General features: G+C 47.1%; 1 protein-coding gene across 6 annotated transcripts in view; it reads left to right on the top strand.

Moving 5' to 3' along the window:
* Positions 1-23,900, top strand: part of lrba (LPS-responsive vesicle trafficking, beach and anchor containing) — a 183,672-nt gene extending 159,772 nt beyond the window's left edge. For all 6 annotated transcript variants that reach the window (XM_079728923.1, XM_079728920.1, XM_079728922.1 and 3 more), the window contains 9 exons: positions 3,264-3,353; positions 6,029-6,206; positions 7,633-7,698; positions 9,700-9,855; positions 12,216-12,383; positions 17,914-18,015; positions 18,340-18,536; positions 21,526-21,677; positions 22,094-23,900. In XM_079728923.1, the coding sequence (XP_079585049.1) occupies positions 3,264-3,353; positions 6,029-6,206; positions 7,633-7,698; positions 9,700-9,855; positions 12,216-12,383; positions 17,914-18,015; positions 18,340-18,536; positions 21,526-21,677; positions 22,094-22,184 (1,200 nt within the window). In that variant the 3' untranslated portion in view covers positions 22,185-23,900. The remainder of the gene's footprint in view (positions 1-3,263; positions 3,354-6,028; positions 6,207-7,632; positions 7,699-9,699; positions 9,856-12,215; positions 12,384-17,913; positions 18,016-18,339; positions 18,537-21,525; positions 21,678-22,093) is intronic.
* Positions 23,901-25,000: the final 1,100 nt, after the last annotated feature.

Genomic DNA, 25,000 nt, shown 5'->3' with positions numbered 1-25,000 from the left:
TGCCTTGCAAACGTGGGGGACGGCGGTACGCCACGCATCAGCATTTACAAGGCTCTCCTGGTTTTTCAGTTTGTCGCTATGGGGGTGATGGGAGGGTCGTGCTGGGGGGGGGGGGGGGATTTGCATAAAAGCGTCTTGTTCTACATAGGCGTCCATATTGCCGTGTCGCCGAGTAAATCAAAATTGGGGTGGGGGGCGGGGGGGGGGGGGGGGGGGGGGGGTTGGTGGGAAGGTGTCTGTGAGCCACCGGCTACTCAGTCATTTAAATGTATAGAATGGAGAGAAGCCTCATCAGACACGGGCCAGCGCCCCCACAGGAGATTGGCCTTGTGGGAAAGACACCCAGAGCACGCCATATAATCACCTGAGCAGGGCGGGCGGGCCAGTATCTGGGGCTAGGACGCGCTGACCTAGCCCGGCCCACCTCTCAGCGGCTCCACCACCCCTAATAAATGTCAGGGGCAGAATTTAATGAGGACAGGTTGAGTGACTCAGAGACGGTCGGCTCCCTTTTTAAGCATTAGCCCCTTTAGGCAAATGCCCCTGGAGTGGTAGTTATGGGGGATATGGTCGAGCCCCCTGGACCTTGAATGTCACCCCCCTACCAGCCACGGGGTGGGGGGGGTTGACACTTTAACGCGGGGTGGTGGCTGACGGTGTTGGGAGTCACCCAGGGGTGGGGCTGGACTGCTGGCTCGGGGATGGCGGTTGGAGCGAGCGGACGTGGGGGTTTCTCTGGACTCTGTGGCCAGATCTGGGAGCGCAGTGTTTTGTTGACCTCAGAACAGGCCCGGCAGCGACGCCAGCTCGTACCGTTGGCCGCCCTCTCCTTCTGCGTGTTTCCAGCGCCTTGACACAACGCTGAAACACACACGTCAAATAGCTGTTGAATTTTTCTTCTATTTCCTTTTTTTCCTTTTCTTCTTCAAGACCGCTCTCTAAACTCTGAATCCCACTAATACCGTTTTGTTCCATTAATCATCATTTAATTTTTTTTTGATGGATGCTGGGAATCTAGCGAGTAGGTTTTCTTTGTGCGTTGTTTGACCCGTGTTCGGATTTGACAGGCCTCCTGATGGCTCTGATGTTTTCGTAATGGACGGCCCTCATAGAGCCAGGAGGGGATTCACACCGATGAAACAGGCATGTTATTCCCCTCTCAGTTGAAAGGGGACGGATCAAAGCAAAAGAACCGCAAAGAGTAAAGCTTAAAAATGAATTGAATACAATAATAAACTAGGAGATGATGGCATTATGTTAAATGGGTGTATCACAGAAGTATGATTTATAGACTGCTAGGAGAGAGGCAGACCATATAAGGTATTGCCATTGACCTTTCGAGTTGGTTTCCTCATCAGCCAAATATGCATCAATAAATGTTGCGGCACATAGAGGCTGAATAACATTCTCTGACATTCCTGTCAATCAAGGAATTGTTCAAATCGATGTCATGTATGTTTATGTAAGGAAATCGAAATTCCTCCTGTCCATGCCTAGCTTTTCCTAGCCCTCTATTGCTGTATCTCTTTCTCTCTCTCCCGCTTTCTCTACTGCTAGCCCACTTTACCTCTTTCCCTCTATCTGTCAATCTCCCATTCTTTCCCAATCTCTCTCTCCGTCTTTCTCTACTGCTAGCTCATTCCACCTCAAGCCTTCTGTCTGTCAATCTCCCTCTGTATCTGAATCTCTCTCTCCATCTTTCTTTATCGTTAGCTCATTTTACCTCCTGCCCTCTCTATCAGTCCATCTCTCTCACTCTCTGTTACTCTGAGTTCCCATGTCTGACTCTCACTTTCTTTCTCTATCGCTGGCTCAGTCTACCTCTTGCCCTCTCTATCTGTCCATCTCTCTCTCACTCTCTGCTGCTCTGAACTCCTATGTCTCTCGCTCACCCTCTGGCTTCTGGTTAGTTTCATACAATGGGGATAAGCGGTCCGACTTCGCAAACCCTTTTTCTTTTTCTTTTTCCTTTTTTTTTTGTCATGGAAATACCATCCGCAGGACTCAACCATGACCTCACTCTGCGAGACCTCGCCAAGCCGGGCTTCAACACAGCTCACACACACACAGGCCTGTCACCCACCCCCCCACCGCATCACCACTTAAAGCACACAGAAACGTACACCGTACAGTCTGTCACAACTGTGCGTGGGTTAGCCTGTGTCTGGCCAAACTTAGCTGCAGATCGTTATCTGGATCACATCTGTATTGGACAGCGTACCATTGCTTAGTTCTCTGGTTGTTGTTGCATATTATGATGCGAACGCGTCTTGTTGCTTTGTGTTTTGTTTGACATCGGGTCGCTTATCTTCAGCAACTGTCAACAGTCGCTGTTTCTCATGTGATCCATGCTAGAAAAAAAATAGGGTTTGTCGTTTTGTTTTGGGGAAAAAAATGACACAACCAACATATTTTGTCTTTTTTTGATAACATTTCTGGTAAAATGTTGCTCACATAGAAGATGGGAAGAATAGGGGTTATTTTAGCCCCGGTCCTCCAGACCATATCCTCCACCCCAGACACCCAAGCGTCAGAGGGGTTCCAGGGGGATGTCGGCCTGTCTGCCTGGCCTGGGCCCGCCACGGCGCAGCCCGCCATAGATCTGCCGGGCTTTATAGATGTGTGTGTCCTCCATCCCGGGCTGCTGGGCCTGACAGTGAGCTGTGTGAAAATGTCCAGAGGCCACAGCACCGGCGTCTGCCCTGACATTTATGGTCCTATACCTCTTCATTAACACCAGCTAGCCAGCCCACATGCCTGCCCGGCCCTAGCCCCGGCCTGGACTTGTGTGTGTGTGCTTGTGCGTGCATGCTTGCGTGCGTGCGTGCGTGCGTGCTGGAGGTATACCTTACTGTTTCTCTACTGGTGATTGTGTATACATGCGTGGTGCTTGTGGGAGGTATAATGGGTGTTTTTGCATGCGCACTTGCATGTACTGCATTGTGTGCACGTTGGAGCTAACAGACTAAGATGTACATTGGTGCATGCAGGCGTCTTTGCGCGTGTTCATGAGGTGTGTTCGATGACAGGGCACATTTATCTACTATCGATGTTAAGTGTAGAATATATAATGTAGATTGGAGGTGTTATCGAAAATAGAAAAATCCTGAACCACATTAACATCTCTTAATCATGCAAACGTAAGCAAATATTGGTTGCTTTTTCCTTCAAGTTCAACCTTGGACGCCTTTGCCCCAGAGGCACTGCACTGACTTCTCGGGCAGACCATAATAGTCTTGTGATGTTTCTCTGTGTCTCTGCAGGCTGTGGAGTCTCAGATCAGGAGCTTTGGACAGACGCCCTGCCAGCTGCTCATCGAACCACACGCACCCCGCAGCTCCGCTATGCAAGTGGTGAGTACACACACACACACACACATACACACACACCCGCACACACACACACACACACGCACACTCTCCTCCCAGTGTTCTCTACTCTATCCTTGATTATTCCCTCTGTTTTTTCTTTTGAAGCTGCCACTCTGTTTTGCTGTCTACCTCTCCCTGCATATTCTTATTTTTATAATTATGATTATTATGAGCAGTCTCATAATCAGTATGCATCACACTTTTATCTTAACCAATCATCCACTTGATTTTATTTTTGTTGTTGTTTTTCTGGTTTTGAACCAATCTGCTCTGCCATCAGAGATCATGGGGGTCTCCACGGTGGTTCTGTCCATACTATGTCCATGTATCTAGAACAGAAGTATGGGTTTAACAACCGTTGGTAAAATAATGTAGATAAGAAACATGCTTTTTGAAAGTTAAACAGCAGAAAATAAACTAAAACCTTTCCTGGGAGGGGAGTGGAGGAAACAAAATCTGCTTGAAAAGTGACAGCCTTTTTTGTGACTTAACCACACACACTCACACACACACGCGTGATAGGCCCAGGCCCCATGAGTCCCTATTAGTGTGGTGTCCCTGCAGCGCTGACAGCAGGCTGTGGACCACTTTCAGAAACATGCAAACACACTCACGCACACAAATACACACACACACAAACGCAGCTTCACACAAACCTACTCACAGATACACACACACACCTACACACACACAAACACCTACACACACTAACAAACACACCTACACACGCAAATCTACACACACACACACACACACACACACAGTATAGAGAAACATTTTCTCCATGCAGCTTTCTAGTATCTGGAGAACATGCCCCATTTTCAAAACATCCGCTTTTTTTCATTTCTACATCCCCTCCATTCCTCCATCTCATCGCTACCCCTCCTCCTCCTCCTCCTCCTCCTCCTCCTCCTCCTCCTTCTCTTGTGTTAGCCATCTAAGTGTGTTGTCAGCATGTAGCGACGTAGCTACGCGGGTGGTGAAGCTGGTAATGATATTGTCAGAGTGTCTGGTTGGCTGTCAGGACAAACAGCATCCACTCTGGGTGGGTGGGGACGGGGTGTGTTGGTGTTTAACGTCAGCCATCGGGTTGTACGCTGGGGGGGAGGGGGCGTAGGCTGACGTAGCCTGACGTTAAACACCAACGCACCCCGACATCGCCGCTACCAAACCGGAAACAAAATGGCCGCTTCATAAATCTGCTCAGCGCTCAACACAAACACGTTGAAAAACGTCTCAAAGGTTCCCTGTTCATCGTCCTGGTCCTCCCCGACGTCCCCTTATGAGATGAATGGGAGGCACTTGAGGTTATGCATTGATGTTTGTACACATAATAAGTACATCGGGGGTGATGCAGTAACTCTTATCAATCAGTGGCGTTCGGAAAGGCCGTGGATTAGGCCCAGGGATCAGGCCTCGCTTGGCTTAATTCTTTCTCGCTCCAATGGACACGTTTGTCGTCAGCCTTTAACCAACGTCTGGTTCATTTGTTGTGTTATTTTTTGTGATTATAATTTGTTGTTTTCTTTGATTATATTCTTCCTACATGTGATTAATAATAATATTGTTCTCGGTTCATAATGATATGCATGGGTTTTTCATGAAACTTGTCAGTTGAATATGGAGTAACGGCGTTGTGTTGTGAGTGATTCTTTAAGGTCACATGTTGTTAAGCCTTGTAGAGCATTGCATTCCTATTCCCACTGGAGCTCTCCTTCAAACCGGCGACACAGTCTACTTCAAGTCGTCGTTCTCCCCCATTCCTTTGCTGCTTTGGCTCTCGCTGGCTTTCTCGACATCTAACAGCCTCTCTCTGCTTTTCTTCACCTTGCTCTATCATTCTCTCTCTTTCTCCCATCGCTGCCTCCTCTATGACTCTCTTGACTCTCCTCCTCCCTCCGCCTGTCGCGTCTTATCCGACCTTCCTTGCTGCATCCATCCGGGCATGAATTTGTTTTCCTATTCTTTGATCCGTGTATGCATGCCGCTATCCGTCTATTCCTCAATGTCTCCCATATGCCGGTCAATCGGTCTATCTATAATTACATCCATCCATTTATCCATTCATTCATCATGGCCTCCATCGATCCATCCATCCATCATTCTCTCATTAATCCTTCCAATTGCCATGTTTGCATCCATCCATCCCCCGTATCACTCTATTCACCATCCATCCATCATCCGCCCATCCATCCAATCAACAACCCATCTACCCTTGCATCATTGCATCCATCCTCCACCCTTCCCCCCTCCCTCCCTCCCTCCCTCCCTCCACCCCTCCCTCAATCCCTCCCCCTCCCGTTACTCCTCCCTCCCTCCCTCCCACCACCCTTCCTCCCTTCACCCTTCCTCCCTCCCTCCCTCCCTCCCTCCCTCCCTCCACCCCTCCCCCCCTCCACCCTTCCTCCCTCCCTCCCTCCCTCCCTCCACCCCTCCCTCCACCCTTCTTCCCTCCCTCCCTCCCTCCCTCCCTCCCTCCACCCTTCTTCCCTCCCTCCCTCCCTCCCTCCCTCCCTTCTTCCCTCCCTCCCTCCCTCCACCCCTCCCTCCCTCCCTTCTTCCCTCCCTCCCTCCCTCCCTCCTCCCTCCCTCCACCCTCCCTCCCTCCCTCCCTCCCTCCCTGCGTGGTTCCTCAACACCAGTATCTTCCCCTGCAGACGCCCCTGATGTTCACGGAGCAGATGCAGCAGGACGTCATCATGGTGCTCAAGTTCCCCTCCAACTCGCCCGTCACTCACGTGGCGGCCAACACCCAGCCGGGCCTGGCCGCGCCCGCCATCATCACTGTCACCGCCAACCGCCTCTTTGCCGTCAACAAGTGGCACGGCCTCACGGGTAGGAGAGCAGCGCCAGGGCGCCAACCACAATGACAAATACACACGCCTCGTAGCGACCGCAGGTCTGATCCACCCCCCCGCCCCCCCCGACCGGCGGCCATTATGCTACATGTAATTTTCGCTCTCCTCTTCGAACCCACTTCAGTGCAAAGTCTTCAGTGTAATGGTGGACACAAAGGCCTATAATATAAGAGAAAAGTTCTGAAAACATATCATTGATTATTATTATTAACGTTAGTGCCAATTTCTTTGATAGGTCTGTCTCTGTAAATAATGTGCAAAAAATGCTCATACTAAATGCTGAAATGTGTAACAGGACAGTAAGGAGCGCTGTGATTTAAACTTTGAAGATTGGGTTTGCGATGACGAGAACTTTACTGGTTACTTTCAATATGAATGATCACCTTTCCACTCCACTTGATAAGAAAATATCTTGGTTATTTTGTGTATTTATTTGATAGATGGAATCATATGGGGGGGGATCATGTAATATGTTGTCTTCCAGTAGAAATGATAAAACGCCTCCAAGTGTAAACACTGCAGCTTGCCAACGGAGACAGCTAAAATGTATGTTATCCGGACGCAACTGGTTTCAAAGTATCACAGATAACTCTCCCTCGTTCCCTGAGTTTTCCGCTCACTCTCCGTTCAAACTGACTCTCTGGCTGATCCTTGGTGACCCGCCTGGCGTCGATAAGGCAGACGTTGATCCTGTGGAGAGTTGACTGTATCCGTGGGAGCGCAGGATCAAATGTGACACGCAGAGCTTGCAGAGTTAGGTTTCACGTCCGCCTCCATACATCACAGCCTCCTCCACTGTTCCTTTTATATCTCGTCTTCCCAGCATGCAACCTGCCGGGGGAGTGGATTGAGTGGATGCGAGAACTTTGATCAAAACAATCATGGCAATAATGGAAACGTAATCAAAACAAAGTTCACTTCGACTGCAAGAAACCGAAAGAAAATGACTAATTCTAGTCATTCCAATATTCGCGGTTTGATCAAAGTTCACTAGAAATCAGTCTACACCCTGCACACATACAACGAAGGACGCTACCGTTTATTAGATCTTTTACTCGGAACACACTGAAAAATACTCGAGGCTACGCAAGAAACAAGAAAACAGCATACAGAAAATAATCTGTCGATTTCACCACAAACACAATAACAACGATGAAAAGCTGCCCATCAGACTGCTTCAAGGCTTGGTCGAGGGCGGTGGGGTATTAACAGTTATCAATCATATTAGCTGCTTAATATCCTGGAAGGCTGCCGGGGAGGTGCGCTAGGTGACTCCGGGGACGCTTCTTAGCAACTCCCGTCCAATTGAACGCCCCGCACTGTCTCGACAAGGCCGCTTGATTACAACATTAATCCACTCTGTCTCCCCCCCCCCCCCCTCTCTCTCTCTCTTCCTCTCTCAGCCAATCAGAGCTCGGCGGTGCAGGATCAGCAGTACCAACTTCCTGTGGAAATTGACCCTCTAATAGGTACTGTATGCCATAAAAGTGTGTCTCATATTGCACCCACATGCCCGTATTACATTGATATACGTGTGTGTGTATTTTTATTTATTTATCATATTTGGAGGGGGGGTGGTTGGCACATAAATCGCCATGGTGACGCGTGGGGAGCCCGGTGTCGGCCTGACGGCGGCGCGTCCCTGGGAGATAGATCATGGCCGCTTCACAGCTCCTGCCCCAGCCCCTCCGCTTATGATGTGGGCTCCACTCTCACACTCACACCATTTGCATGCAAATTGGAATGCAATGAGCTGTGGCCCGGGCCAGCGTTTCATCATCACAAGACACTCGACTCTCCCCTCCCTGACTCCCCCTCCCTCCCCTCCCTCCCCCTCTGCATCCTCTTAGCTTTAATTTGAGTGGGGGGAAAGGATGCGTGTCAGTGGAAATGAATATGAATGCGGTAATAATGCGTGATGGAGAATGCGCGGTCGACGGCTGTCAGGACAATATGGCCGCCTCGCCTCCCTCGTGACTTGTTGATGGGCGGCTGAAGAGCGCCCGGCTCGGAAGAGCGCCCCCCCCCCCCCCCCCCCCCCCATGTATTGATGTGCGTTGTTACGCTGGTAGAGTGTGGAGGACGGCCGCTTCAATCCCCACAGCTCTCCCCTTGAGATGCTCGTCCCTTGTCTCCTCTCGGTTCATCTCCTTTCTTCTCCTCCTCCTCTTCTTTCGTCTCTCTTCTTTCTTCTCATCTTGCCTCACCTTACCTCACCTCCTCTTCTCTCTATTCTTGACTCATCTCCTCTTGTCTCCTCATCTCCTCTTCCATCTCCTATCCTCTCCACTGCTCCGCGCTCCTCTCTCCTCCACTTCCTCTCCTCTTTTCCCGTGTCGCCTTCTTACCTGTTCTCTCCACTCCTCTTTCTTTCTCTCTCTGTTCCCTCAGGAGCCGAAGCCTCTGTGTTTCTCAGCATCCGTAGCATTTAAAGGACTACTTATGAGCTGTCATGTGTCCCTGAATACTCTGACGGCCCCTTTCTGCATCCCATCGCACCATTTAATTGATTTTATTTTTCATTTTCGTTTTAATGAGAAACATGCCCCGATATACACTCAAGCCCTTCCCATAATTTATTATTATTATTATTAAATTAAAAGAAAATTGAGATATTATTAAAAACAAAAAAATGCAAATGTTCCCACCCCTTTAGAACTCAAGCGACCAATGGTTTTCCCCTCGATCATGTTGTGCGAGGGTATGGTTGATTTAAGCAAGATAACGAGTGTGTGTGTGGATGTTGTTTGCATATTTCTTTCCGTCTCTTGTCAGTAATGTATTTATACTGCTCACATTCCTGGTGGAGTCCGAAAATAAACACAGTAAATCGTTTTCGAATGCCGGGGCCGCTACGGTCATGCGAAATGTTGAGAATGGGTTGAAATATTAGTTATAATGGTGTGCTGGTTTGTCTCAGCTGCGCGATGGGCCAACACCTGCTATTTAAACATATACTCGATTTAGAAAACTGTTATCATGATCTTAAGTTAAAAAAACGATGCACACTTATTATAAACATGATTGTGTTGTATTTCAAATCGTTACTGACTAACTTGCTAACCTTAATAACGGTCTAGAAGTGGATTTTAATGTCCATTTTAATTCAGCATAGCCCTCCAACCTCTTCTCATAACTCAAACTCTTAAATCTGTGATGGAGAAAATGGGAGTGCAGCTAAACGGAGCCCCAGAATGTTTTATGTGTTCCCTCACAAATCTACACGATATCTCCTGTCCTGTCAGGCTTAGATCCTCAAGATATGAACTGCACTGTAGGCTCAAAGCATGCTATAAAGGTGACATCTTGTGTGAGTTTGTTTTCTTTTTGGCTTTCAACGTAAGTTATGAAGAGATGTCTTGGCCTGTTATTTGTTTTAACTCAAAATAGTGATGGTTTGTGGTGAAGGTGGTTGTTTTACTGAACCGTTTAGACTAACTTTCTCTGTGTCTCCGATTCCCCCCCCCCAGCTAACAACCTGGGAGGTCCTCGCCGTCAGATCTCTGACCTGCTGGACCAGAGCATCCACATCAGCTCCCAGTGTTTCCTCATCACCGCCGACAACCGCTTCATCCTGCTCTGTGGCTTCTGGGACAAGAGCTTCCGGGTGTACTCCACCGACTCAGGTACCCTATGCAAACACACACAAACACTCACTCGGACGTAAATACATACACACGCGTAACTACACACACACACCAGCCCCAATCGACTTCATCACTGATCAACTGGTGAAGATCCATTTGCTAGTTGAACTCAAATAAAGACGGAAGAATTGGGAAAAAACAAATGTATTCAAGCATTTATATTTCCAATAATAATCTATTGTGGTAAACTTGACAGAAATCAAGTAGAGGAATCATAATGCTTTTTGTCCATTCCATACAAACCTATTTTAGTCTAAGATGGGGCATGACTGGAACATCCGTCATCTTCCATGTCCTTCAGGACGTGCAGATGCAACATGTAATTCCATCAAATCTATTCTATGATGGATGTATCATAACAATAGCCCGGCTTCCGTCCCTTAGTGGATAATGTCCTGTCCATTAGGAACCTCTATATTTACCATGGCTTTAAGAGATGCATTTGTGGATACAGGTAGGACTATTATTATTCTCACTGGTATTGTTACATTTTAATTTGTCAATACGTTAAGTCATTGTGTTGATGAGCTGATGTTTAGGCAGTCCTATTTCAGTACAGATAAAATAGCATAGCCATTTATATCTATTGATCAATATTAAGCATTTTAAGTCATTGCAATCCCAGCCTGTCATCTCTCTCTATCTCTCTCTCTCTCTCTTTCTCTCTCTCCCGCTCTCTCGCTCTCTCGCTCTCTCTCTCTCTCTCTCTCTCTCTCTCTCTCTCTCTCTCTCTCTCTCTCTCGTACACACACACATAAATAAATGAGTAGCATCAGGTCAGGGGTCCTAAATGAGACTCTCTCTCTGGCTTTGTCTCTGAAAAACCACCCTGGTCCTCATCATCTCCCCTGCTTCATTCACGGTCCTTCACATCCCACCCATACAGTCCGCTGCCATCTCCACCGGCCGGCCCAGCACCCTGGGTCTCTAATAGAGGGGGACAGTGAGAGAGAGAGAGAGAGAGAGATGGCTCTATTGTGTGAGAGCAAGCATGCTGTACGATTGGAACATGAGCAGTTTAATGGCATACCTTCAACAGCTGCCACCGGGGTCCCTGAAGCCCCCCAGGTTAAAGCACAGGGAGCTTTAATCAATTACTACACCTGATTGGTACACGTGCACTAAGCCCCTCATAATACCCCGCCCCCCCCCCCCAAACCACCACCACCACCTTCAGTCAGGGTGCACAAAACACCAATTCTATTTTATTTTGTGTTTCTGCGTGTGTGAGCGTGTGCATATGCGCGTGTGTGTGGCAGTGTGTATGACATTGTGCACCTGTGTGTGACACCGCACGTGTGTGTGTGATACCGAACGTGTTTGTGTGACACTGAACGTGTGTGTGACGCTGCACGTGTGTGTGACGCTGCACGTGTGTGTGTGTGTGTTTGTGACGCTGCACGTGTGTGTGTAGGAGATTGTGCTTGTGTTTGACACTGTCTGTATGCGTGCGTGCGTGTGTGCGTGGTTTGTCGTTGCTCATTCAGTGCGGATTGTGTGGCAGACACGTGTGGAACCCAAAAATCCTCATTTTCACAATCAACATGGTGTCTGCGGGCAGCCATTACTGAAATAATGACCTGTCCTCCTCGATGTTTATCAAGATGTCAAACATTTCACACCTTTGATGTCTCACTTCCTCCCTTCATAGCCGCCCCCCCCCTTCCCTTGTCCCCCATCCACTATTGCCCATCTCCATGACAACTCCCCTGCTCTTTTTTCCTTTTGGACGATGATGATGAGATACAATTTAATCACGGCTCGGACAGTGATCTGTGACACGCGGAAAAAAACAGATCACGTGCTGCGTTTCTATTGGCTGTCTGAATGGCAAGGTCATCGCTCTGAAAGGCGTAGTAAGATCTGGAAAATCTGACAGTAATCAGCCGTCTTTTCTATACACACACACACAGACACGTAGCTGCCTAATTCGCGTGGGCAGGCCCAACTGACATTCGCACTACTGCACTCACACTCACACACGTGTCAGACAAATATTTGTTCTGGTCTGAGAATCCGGGGAAGTGGAAGATTCGAACGGTGTGGGGTAGCTTGTCGATCAGACGGCAAAAATAAATACAAGAATCAGATTAAACGCAAAGAGGTTCAACCGAGTGTGTATGTTTGTTTATGCGACACAAGGAAAATCATGGAAATCTGAGTGAAATGGCAAAAATAAACCTTTGTTTATCCACAGTTGTGTTTTCCTACACGTTGTTGGTGTAAAGATTTTAACCTGTGTGTGTCCGTCCGTCCGTGTGTGTGTGTGTGTGTGTGTGTGTGTGTGTGTGTGTGTGTGTTTGTCCGTGTGTGTGTGTGTGTGTGTGTCCTCCCTGCAGGGAAGCTGACTCAGATAGTGTTTGGCCACCGGGACGTGGTGAGCTGCCTGGCCCGTTCAGAGTCCTACATCGGGGGGGACTGCTACGTGCTGTCTGGCTCCAGGGACGCCACCCTGCTCCTCTGGTACTGGAACGGCAAGAACAACAGCATCGGAGAGAGCCCTGGCAGTAAGAGCCCACACACTCACATAGATACAGTGTACCTCCACAGATACTGTACATGGAAGCACACAGATGGACATACGTTACATTAGGCACACACAGACACATACACTGCCTCGCCCCCCACACACCAATCCCTCCCCTTCAAATGCCCGCGTTTAAAAAGAAATCGTATTTGGCTGTATTATATTTGTTCTTATAGGAGTTCTTTTAGGGTTCCTGTATTTGAATGAAACTACTGAATAGTAAACAAGGAGCTGATAAGAACTGTAGAGAGAAGCAAGACCAAGAATTCCAATGAACATGTAGTTGGACTTGTTACATATGGCACATAAAAAACTCTCAATCTATCACCACACACACATGCACAGATGGATATGCTGTTCATAGATACAGACAGACGCACAGAAATGCATACAGACACACACACACACACACTTAGACAGGAAGACACACACACGTTTTCTTTTTGTCTCTCATTCACACGTACTCTCGCTCGCTCACACACACACACACACACACACACACACACACACACACACACTGGCGTGTGTGGGTCCTAAGGGAGACAGTTGTGACGGTGTGATTTACGGCCTCCCTGAGAGAAGTAACAACTAGTTTCATGTGACTAGACCGGCTCTCAGCAGCCAGAGATTGGATTTTGCAGCACCGCTGCACCAGGAACGGCGGCTTGCTAATCTCTGAGAGCGTGCACACATGCACACACGCACACGCACGTGCACACACACACACTAACACACACTAACACCCACATACGCAAACCAATACACACTAAAACACACACGTACCGAGACACATGCACACATGCACCACACTAATGCCCAAACTCGCTCTCAAACACCCGTTTCCACACTTTTATAGATGCATGCACACTAATACACACGCACACACACTTTCATGGACACATGCACACTGTTACACACGCACACCCTCATAGCGTGGGTTAAGGAGCAACGTACACAAGTAATAGTTAGTGTGTGTGTGTGTGTGTGCATGTGTGTCTATACATCTCTGTGTGCATGCGTGTCAATGCGCTTCCCGTGTATATGTATGGTGTGTGTGGGAGCATGTGTGTGTGTTGACCAGGTAAGTGAGTGAAAGTGAGGACCACTTAGAGTGGCTGGCCTGCAGCGTGAGAGTCCAGCGCCTCCGCTGACCCTGTGGGGTCACCACGGTCCCCGATAAAAGAGGAAAATATGTTTGTGTGTGTGTGTGTGTACAGGAATATGTGTGTGTGTCGTCACCGTGACATATGGTGCTCGCCATGATCAAAGGCTAGCGAGAGCAGAGAGCAGCATTTAGCCTCCCTGGTGCTAATTTGGGTGGCTTAGGTCTGCATGCTGTTAGGGTCTGCCTGCACCCCCACTGTCAGGGAGGGGGGCGCTGAGGGGGCTGGCTGGGGTTTTTATTATGCCAGGGTGGGTTAATGGCGATAATTGTTTGCCTCGTATCGCGTAGAAGACTTCCCAGGAGGCAGGACCTGGGGATTCTGTTTCTATATATATTTTTTCTGAATAAGGAGGTTATAGTGTACTGGACACCTTTTACATGGATTTGGTTCTGTTGAAACGTGATACTTTCTGTGATCAAAATCCTTCATTTTGGCTACTCGGCGAAAGGAAAATAATAATTCAGTTGCAATTCCGTTCCATTTCTTTCAAACAACGGGCCGTTCATTTCCATATCGCTTTCACATCCTTTGGTGTGTTTTTGCGTGTGTGTTTGTTCTCGTGTGAGATCAATCAATGACATCATACTACTGTAGAAGCACTCTGGGCCAGCTGCAGTGCTACAGCACTGGGACACCGAGCACACGGGTCGGCCCCAGTGGGGATGCATGTACAGGAATGTGGTACACGCGCATTAAAACTATCCCATGTCTTTTCATACATGTGGAAAAAGGCGGTGTGTGTGTGTGTGTGTTTGTGCGCCAGCCCCTCACCGCCACAATGTGATGCTCCATTGCCCCAGACCGCAAGATGCTGTGCCAGACATGAGGCTGCACGGCACAGGAAAACACACCGCACACTCTCACACACACACTCTCACACACCAACATCAAAACAACAGACACCGACAGCACAACAACACACACACACACACATCAATATCACAACAACACACACACACACACACACACATCAATATCACAACAACACACACACACACACACATCAACATAACAACACAAACACACACACACACACAAATCAACATCATAACAATACACACATACACACACACTCACACACACATCACCATAACAACAACACACACACACACACATGCATCCACATAACTTGCTTTTCTTTATTCCTCTTCCAACGAGGAGCACTTTTAAATCCACCCTTGCAGACACACGTGAAAACACACACATGCACATGCACATAACACACACACACAGACGCAGTGAAGCACATTCCTTCTCATGCATAATGCTCTGAATATCCCACACACTTCATAAGCCTGACACTGTTGCTTTGATTCCCTGATATGCACACACACACACACATTTTCACACACAGTACAGTTCTGCATGTACACACATTCCCTCTCTCACACACACCGTACTGTTTTGCATTTACGCACTTGTCACTTTTCCGTTTTTATACAGGCAGTACTATTGGCTATTAATTCTTGCAGTATTTTTCTGTACATATTCAAACATTATTACTTTCTATTTATACGTACAGTATTGAGATGAAAACACAGTAGTCTTCTTTATTCACACAAACGGTAATGCCTCACATGAACACACACACACACACACACACACACACACACACACACACACACACACACACACACACACACACATATTACTACATCCACAATACTGTTCTGAACACACACCATCAATACCTCAGCCAACATTGCCATCTGCTGGTTAAAGTAAAGACATAATCAGGCAAAGGGGTACAGAGGCACAGTTTGATAGTGCATAGGAGAAGTCATTGTTTTATCCAGCGTATAGTGCTGTTCCACCAAATGCAACTGACATCTTGAGGGGTGATTTTGGTTGTGTTGAACCAAGCTGTGTTTTTACGGAAGGTAGCCCAATGTTTTTATAACGGGGATCAAATACCCATGCTGTTAAGAATTCAAACTAAAACAAAGCAGACTATGCTACTAAGAGGCCTTTCTGACCATCTTTCTTGCCGTCCATCCTTCGTCTTTCCCTCCCTGCCTTCTTTTCGGTCTTATTTTTATCTCCCATCCCTCATCAGTCTCTCACACACACACACTCACTGACTCTCACATTCACACACAAACACACACACACACGCGCACACACGCACACACACACACACACAGACTGAAGTGATAGCCCTGTGTTATATATAGATATTCGATTGTAATCAGATGTCCTTCCAAGTGCAAACCAAAGGCAATGCTTAGCCCAGCGAGGGTTTAACGATAAACCAATATAACTCTGTAGCTTTGTAGCTTAACTGATCAATATTGCTTTTGTCATCCTTATTTATTAATAAGTAGCACCTCATATTAGTTCTATGTTTCAGAAATTGGCAAAGCATTAGTATCTTTGTAGAGTATCTATCTGCATTTGCACAACAATTTAACAGGCTTGCCATGTACGTTCTAATATTACATTTATATGTAGCAACGTAAGTAACGTAGTAAGTTCTGCTCATTAAATGCATCACAGCTGATGGCAATGTCAGCTCTCTTAAAATTCATGTATAAATTGTGTAATATATATTGTTATCTAATATTTAGTCCCAGAATTGCTGTTGAACTATTTTGAACCCCTGGAGTGTAGCTTTCAAATGCACACACACACGCACACGCACACACACACATTTCATGAGATCCAGTTGCTTTTATGAACCGGTTTTCTCTCTTTAAAGTCACTCCCAGGCTGAAGCTGGCCGGGTGATGAAGGTGTGACCTGTGCTGCACTGGGGAGAGAGAGAGAGAGCGATAGGGGGGCCATCTTTAACAAGCAGTACAGAAACCAAGCTCCGCTCTGGAGCTTCCCCAAAGAACCGGGGGGGGGGGGGGAGTACTGCACATACTGCTGCCCGTATAGAGTCTCATGCCGTGGCCCTGGTTCCGCTGCTGAACTTGACATGCCGTCCTTGTAAAGAAACAGAGAAGGAAGATGACCTTTGATCACAAGAGACCATCATGGAGGTCAGCCCTCTCCACCAGACACGCTGCCCCTCCCGAACCCAGACCGCTGACTCAGCACGCCACACCAGCACTGGCACACACACACACACATGTACACGCACTCAAACACATATGATAGCATGCACACACACGTGTACACATTCGCACACAAACACACACATGTACATGAGTGCACACGCACACACTCCCATGGACACTCACTCAAACGTACCCGTTCCTCAGATTCACACACACACACATGAAAACACTGTTTGCAAACAGGAATGCATGCATGCACACACACACACACACATATACAGAAGCCAATGAAGATCACAATGGAGCCACTAAAATACACCATAAGTATTTGAACTCGTTTACATACACGCGAACACACGCAAACTGCCACTTGAAACCAGGCCTGTGTCAGAAAGGTCTGTTTAGATGGAAAGACAACAGCAGAGAAGCCAGTTGTTTTGATGAATTCCATTTGGTCTATATACGCTGTGACAAACTAAACTATGCTATACTGATGGTTAACTATACTGAGTTAACTATCGTAAAAAAGTACTAAACCAGATTTGAAATAAAAAGTGATCACATGAATCCTTCAACATATACAATATTAAAGCATAGCAAAACATATCTTGTGTATGTGTGCTGTGTGTGACATAGCTAACTTTGTTTGGTCTCCAACACTGACAGCTGAAAAAAAACAGAACAGAATCAGAATTCATGAGTTGGATCATATCTCTCTTTCTCACTCTTTCTCTGCATATCTATCTCTATATCTCTCCTCTCTCTCCCTCTTTCCCTCTCTCTGTCTCTCTTTCTCTCGCTCCTTCCCTGGGCCCCGGACATCTGGTTCCAGTGAAGGTGGTAGGGGGGGCGAGAGAGAGCGATACATAGAGAGAAAGAGAAAGCTACAGAGAGAGAGTGACATGCTCGGAGGGCCGCGTGATTGAGGGAGTAAGCCGAGACTTTTGGCAGTATGCAGATAGATGGAAGTGTGTGATGTGTGTTTAAAGTAACTCTGGTCATGTGACCTCCATGTTTCCCTTGTGTCTGGACGTTCCCATGATATGCAATCCTCTGTATCCTCTTTGTCCTGCAGAGAATATATCGACATTACCTTACGTACACCGTCTTCATGGCTGCACTCACTCAACTCTAGTTATTTACCGTCAGCAAAATCAGCATCCTTTCGATACTCGGGTCATTTGCAGATTGGCTTTACATTTTTATGCTGTTGAATTTGCTGCACTCTAGTGGCCAAGCGTTGGAACAGCCATCTCCCGCATGCTTTTAACGCCTGTACACTGTGTGTGTGTGTGTGTGTGTGTGTGTGTGTGTGTGTGTGCGCGTGTGCGTGCTTCTACAGCGGAGTTTGTGTCGTCCCGAGCCATCCTGACGGGCCACGACTGCGAGGTGACGTGCGCCAGCGTGTGTGCTGAGTTGGGTCTGGTCATCAGCGGCTGCAAGGGTAAAGAGAGAGCGCTGCGCTCAAACCTTTATTAGTACCTCCAAATGCTCACACAGACACCACAACATTCCCCCCTGAGCTTGCACAAAGACCAGGCGATCCATTGAATCAATCTGTTTTAATCCAAGAGACTTGAGTGCAATGCACTGGGGTCGGATCCCCAGTGTGCGAGGCCTAGCGCGTGGGCATGATGTCTAACCCTAACCCTTACCGACATGAACCCAATTTACTGTAGAGTCGCTATCCACAAAAGCACTGCAGAATGACCAGTATTAACCAGCATCAGCCGATCACCAGGAAACTGATTGTGGTTTGGTGTTCCAGAGGGCCCTTGCCTGATCCACTCTATGAACGGGGACCTGCTGCGCACCCTGGAGGGCCCCGAGGGCTGCCTCCGGCCCCGCCTCATCCAGGCGTCCACAGAGGGCCACTGCATGGTGTACTATGACAAGGGCCACTTCTGCCTGTTCAGCGTCAACGGCAAGCTGCTGGGGCACCACGAGCTGGAGGACAGCATCAAGGTAGGCCTGCCCTGCTCATGGGCCCCGGTCACTAGGGCCTGAGAAAGGTCTGGTGGTTCAGGCCTTTGGTGTCTTCGTTCTGTCGCTCTCCGTCTCTTTGCATCTGTCATTCGTCTGTCATTGATCTCGCTCTCCCTTCCTCTCTGGCTGCATGTCTCTCTACCTCTCTCTCCCGCTCCCTCTGCAACCAAAGAGAGTGTGATTCCCTCGATGGGAGACGTAGTGGTCGGAACGTCTGCTGGGAACATTCCAGAGCGGTAGTCGTCCCCCCTTGACATCGGGGCGACTCACTACCCTCCAGACCACCTAACCCCCCCCAGATTCCCCCATTTCCTCCCTGCCTACTTGGGTGACACAGGATGGCGTCCGACGCATCCAGTTTCTCTCCGTCCTGTTTGCGGTCGAGCGTGGGAAATGTCACACATCTGTTTCCTGTTGAGGAACCTCCCCCTGCCAAAATATCGGCTAAACAATCACACACAGGCACATGCAAGCACGCAAGCACACTATTTAAGACAAACAAGGAAGTGGGCATCTTTTAACCTCCCATTGAACTTCCCCCTCAGACATAATATTGACTTTATAAACTTCAAGACAATGCAAGGCCTTTCCTGCTATTCTCATGTCTCCCTCTCTCTCTCACTCTCGTTCTCGTTCGCTCTCTCTCTCACTCTCGTTCTCGTTCGCTCTCTCTCTCCCTCTCTCTCTCGTTCTCGTTCTCTCTCTCGTTCTATCTCTATCTCTCTCTCGTTCTATCTCTATCTCGCTCTCTCTCTCGTTCTATCTCTCCCTCTCTCTCTCTCTCGTTCTCTCGCTCTCTCTCTCTCTCTCTCTCTATCTCTCTCTGGGCTGTCCTAACGTCTGCATTAGGGAAGTCCTGATATCAACCAACACAAAGACTCACACACACATCCCTACACCAACATACACATCCCAGGGGCCCGGCCGGGGCCCTTGAGGAGCTCTGCTATTTAGTGCACTTGTGTGTAGGACCCAGAATCAATGTTCACAGAGCAGCCTACACAGTAGGACTCCAGGATAAATGAGTGCTTGCTCTGGACGAGAGGGAGAGAGGGGGGGTGTAAGAGATGGACAGAGAGAGAGAGATCGATCGAGTAAGGGAGGAGTAGAAGAGAGAGAGTGGGGGGGGGGGGGTGTAAGAGATGGAGAGAAAGCGAAGTAGCAGGGGGGGGGGGGGGGCTGGAGAGGGGAAGGCAGGCCCGTGAGATGGAGTCATCATCCAGCTCTAATAGCAGAATCAGGGCAGAGAAGGCATGCTGGATGGATTAGAGTGTTTTAAGTGCTAATATAACTCAGGCTGGGTAACCAGGCCCACCGTCTGCATCCATGACATGGACGGGGGGCGGGGAGACTTAACAGCGCCATAAATTTCCCCTTCTTTTTTGTTTTTTACCTCTCCCAGGCACAGTTGTGCGCCCACCAGTTCCCAAATGTAAAGGAAAGAGATGGGGTGGGGGGCGGGGGGGTATTAAAAGCTGATGTGTTTTTTTTCTTGCTCTTGGCGGAATCATTTTTTAAGTCATCCGAGCCCTAGCCTCCTTCTTGGCTCCCGTGGAGCCGGCGGCCATCTTGGAGCGGATGGTGACAGAGAGGAGATTTATAAGCTCCGGCCTCCCGCCTCCTACCTGGCCCACTCAGCCTGTAGGCTCCCCAGACCCCTGCTGTGCTATAGGGTAGGGTCATGGACTCTTGGTACTGTGTGGACTTGGTTCACACAGATACACATGATTACCTTGCCTTCTTTCACTATTCTTTTTTTCACGATTTTCTTTTTTTATAGGGATTTATCTTTTATTTTTACTGAGTTCAAGCCAAGGAATATCCTTCAGATCGTAGTCATTGCCATTGTGCTCACAGTCATGATCCCTGTTATCCATAGTCATAACCTTGACTAGAGAAGTTTGGGATTCTTCTCTGTTGTCAGTAAGAGTGTCCTGCAGAACTAAGTCCAGGAAATATTCCAAAGTCTCTGCACAATTTGCTGAATCGGGCTGGACTCTTTTTCTCCTTCTTTCCCTGTCCAACTCCCTCACTCTCTCTCTAGAAGCATTATTTACCATTTGACCATTTGACGAGCGGTCATAAAAAAAGAGACTTGTTCCAATTTCCCTTCTAATCCCTTTTATTTTTGGTTTAGTTTTAAATCTCCCCAAAGAAGCACATGTGGTGATGCCGATGATAAGGCCCTTCAACCCTTCCTAGGCTGCACTGCTCCTTAAACCAAACCAAAATGTCTACCTTCCATTGTTAGAAAAACTATCTATAAAACACAAACTGTTGGAGCTCTAAACCAACTGTAATTCCCCCCCCCTCCCCTCCCAGTCATGGTTACTCCTCTGATTTATGCTGCACTAGAATGTTACAGTTTGGAGTCTCTGGGCGTGGGGGGGGGGGGGTTGGTGTGTGATTTGTGTTCTTCCATCAGTGCCCTGGAGACACGTAGAGCTGCTACAGTTGGCGAGAGGAGGAGGAGAGTAAATCTTTACTGGTCCCGCTGCAGGGGGGCCTGATGGCTGGGCATAGGCTGGGGGGGTACAGGGGGACTCTATAGGAGAGCGCACAGCTTTGATCCCGTCATGGCACCTCTTCCTTGACCCCTCGACCTTCAGAGACTCATCAGTGGCGGCGTTCAGTTGTGCCGACCGAACCAGTCATTCATACGTTCATCCTTTTTTATTTATACCTTTTTTTTTTTGTGGTGCCATTAGAATCTTTTAACTTCAGAATCTTGGTTTTTAAACTAATAATCGAATGATTAGATTGATAGATAACTGCTTTCAAAGTTCAGCTCTCAAAGTTTCCAAAAAACATTATAAATCTCCCTCTTCCGTCTTTTCTCCCTATTTTCTCCCCTGTATGTTTTCCTGCATGTATCTCCGGCTCTGTCTGACCCTCCTTCTGCCTTACGTCGTCCCTTCACCTCTCTCCTCTCCCTCCCTCCCGCCCTCTCCCTCCTCCCTCCCTCCAGGCGATGCAGATGAGTCGTGACGGCCAGTACCTGCTGACGGGGGGCGACGGAGGGGTGGTGTCCGTCTGGCAGACCCACGACCTCAAGCAGCTCTTCACCTACCCGGGCTGCGACGCCGGGATCCGCTCCATGGCCTTGTCCAATGACCAGAGGTACCCGCACCTCCTAGTAGGAGGAGTAATAGTGGCACTAGGGGTTGTTGTTGTAGCAGTAGTAGAAGTTATAGTATTTAACAATAGTAGTAGTTGTGTTAACAGTAGTTGAAGTATTAACAGTAGAAGTAGTTTTTGTAGTATTAGCAGTAGTTGTAGAATTAACAGTAGAAGTAGTAGTTGTAGTACTAACAGTAGAAGTTGTGGTTGTAGTAGTAGCAGTAGTTGTAGTATAAACAGAAGTTGTAATAGTAGTTGATGTAGTTGTTGTAGTCGTTGGGTTTGACCTCCAAGTCAAAAGGCACTGGCTTTGATTCCTAAAATCACCAGAAACTGAAAATATGAAAACTAGGTTTTCCTGACAGTAGAATATGAACTGGTTGATTAAGCGTTGATTCTCCCCTGCGGTGTTCTAGGTGCATCATAACAGGCATGGCGTCTGGCAGCATCGTCCTGTTCTACAACGACTTCAACAGATGGCACCATGAGTACCAGACCAGATACTAGACCAGACCAGACCAGATGCTAGACCAGACCAGATACTAGACCAGACCAGACCAGATGCTAGACCAAACCAGATGCTAGACCAGACCAGATACTAGACTAGACCAGATCAGATACTAGACTAGACCAGATCAAAAACTAGACCAGACCAGAACAGATACCAGACCAGATACTCGACCAGATACCAGACCAGATACCAGACCAGACTAGGAACTAGACCAGATACCAGAGTAGACCAGACCAGATAACAGAACAGACCAAAAACCAGACTAGACCTGATTCTAGGCCAGACCAGACCAGACCCGATACTGACTCTCTGTGTTGGAGTCTCAGTAGCACAGCAGCCGTCCACACCCTGATATCCTGAATGTAATCTAAAGAAAACAAAACTGTCAACGTTATATCGAAAAGAAGCAAACTATTTTTGAAAAAGAAAAAAAGGTAAAATACAAAGGACATTGCTATATTTTGTAGATGATTTAGAAGATGTTTTCTTATGGTATAAATGAAAGGGTGGGGGGTTATATACTGTACGGTTAAAAAAGCAAAATCTATTTTTAGCTGTAAGAGTCTATTTTCATCTCTTTGGGAGGAAAATGATGATGTGTGCAAAGCTAGCAAGATGTATTCACGATCCAAATATTTATCTATTGTTGGGTGAGCGATTATGTTTTCTTCTTTTTTTTTCAATCGGTGTGACATTGGGGACTTAAATAAAAAATGAGACCTACACATATATATATAAATAAATTAAAGGTGTTGTATTTTTAATATGCCCTATGCCACTGTGGCGTCCCACAGGGTTCACTACGTTAGACAGCACAGTGGCGGAGGAGCCCTTGTAACAGGACGTCGCAGTGAAATGAAGGTTAAACACGTATACCTAACACCTGTCTAAATGTAACCCTCTTGTTTCTGGTCCCCTTGTGCTTGTCGAGTTGACTGCCTCCCCCCCTCCCCCCTCCCCTCACCCTCACCCTTTGCATGGTTCCCCACTCGGCTACCTACCCGTCGCAATCATTAACTTAATCAATAACTGTATCGTTCAATCGCACTGGACTGCGCTGGCCGGCGCAAGCATTTCAGATGTCTGCTGATGGGAGGCGTGGTTCGACTTCCCGTCGCAATTTACGTCATGGATAATTTTTGCGTTCGATTTTTGTTTTAGTTTTTTTAATGTTTCAGAGTACAAAAGCAAAGGAATTAGCTCTCTTTTTTCTGATCACATATCCACAATGGAAGTTCTAGTTTTGAGTGTTGGACTTGGTAATCGGCGTTCTATTAGTCATGTGTCTATTAGTTATCAGGTCAGGATTTCTTAGTACCTCGGATTGTTTTCTTTGTTTCCGTGGCAACAACCTTCTCGTCCAACCGGAGATGATTGTGAACTGAAAGACAGCATTTCTGTCGAGCTCCATTTATTTTTGTTTTGTGTTTTGTCACTCTCTCTTTTGGTTCTTCTTCAGACTATGATGTGTGACGTTTAAAAGAAAAACATAACATGCGAGGATGAGTCATAGCTCGCGTCGTCTGGATTCTGTGAAATGTCTTGCCTTGGCTTCGACCAAACATTCCATTATGGTTTTAACTGAGCTTGGTGTGGTTTCAAGTATTCAATTAAATTCCAAAAAGAATATAATCTCGTTATGTATGGCTCAATCTGGAGTGTGTTTGGTGTTTGCAGAGCTATGACAATAAAATGTTATTTTATAACTTCAATGCGAGCCACATTTTTTTCTGCGTTAACATAATGGTCACACAGCACGTTTTTTGAAGCATTTTTATTTATTTTTTCTTAATCAAAATGCATTTATTTGTTCCAAGTCACTGTACCTATATAAACTAAACTGTTGCTCCAAGTCTAAGTCCCTTTTCGCCGCTTTAGCAAAGCAATGTACAAGTTGTTCTTTGAAACTTACACAAAAACATTTTTTATGTAGTGTCTTTCCTTCCTGGATCCATGTACATCGTTGAACATTTTGAATTTGTTACTCTGCTGAAATTATATGAGAGGAGCAGTTTTACAGCCTTATTGTGGGATGCAGTTTAGGGCATCTGCCTTGTAATGGCTGAAGACCCCAATATATTTAATTCGTAGTGTTGTGTATGGAGTTTAAGATGACTGTAGGACACAACATGACCATAGCTTAATCTTAGGTCTCAAGTCTGTTGGATGTCCACAGATGGCTTCGGTACAACGGACCATTTCTGGTCAAGAACTACTCCTCTTATCACACAATCCTTCCTGTTCAGCCGGTTGCATGTATAACTACTAGCTACAAGTATATACTTTATTTATTGAGAAGTAATACTAACAAACAAAACTCCAAAAGGCAACATAGCTAGGTTTGACCAAGGTAAATGCAAACATTGTATGAGGAATCTACGTTTCTACTAGCCTCTCTAAACTAATCCAGCTGTTTTACAAGCAGCCAGGCCAGAAATAAATATATATTTGATGTGCTGAAATACTTGTCGTAGGATTTCGCTCACAAGCAAGAAGACACCACACCAACAAAAAATAAGTGCAAGGAATATGCAAGGAATAATTAGTCACAAAACAACAATGGGCAACCTTGTTCCGAAAATAAATAAAGAAAATAATTCACATTATCTCAAACCGTATTCAGGACATTATCAAAGACGACCCCTCAAGAAAATATTGTCATTTCATTCACATGACCATTTTTACATGACCCCTTTAATAAATAAACAAACAAGCCACACAAACCTTTCCTTCACCTCTGTGTGTGTGTGTGTGTGTGTGTGTGTGGGGGGGGGGGGGGGGGGGGGGGGGTCGTGGAGATTGTGCTAAAGCT

This window comes from Pollachius pollachius (assembly GCF_949987615.1).
Source record: "Pollachius pollachius genome assembly, chromosome: 2".
In the NCBI taxonomy this organism is placed as follows: Eukaryota; Metazoa; Chordata; class Actinopteri; order Gadiformes; family Gadidae; genus Pollachius; species Pollachius pollachius.
Note: the sequence above shows the minus strand (reverse complement) of the source record. Positions and strands in the feature narration are given on the sequence as shown.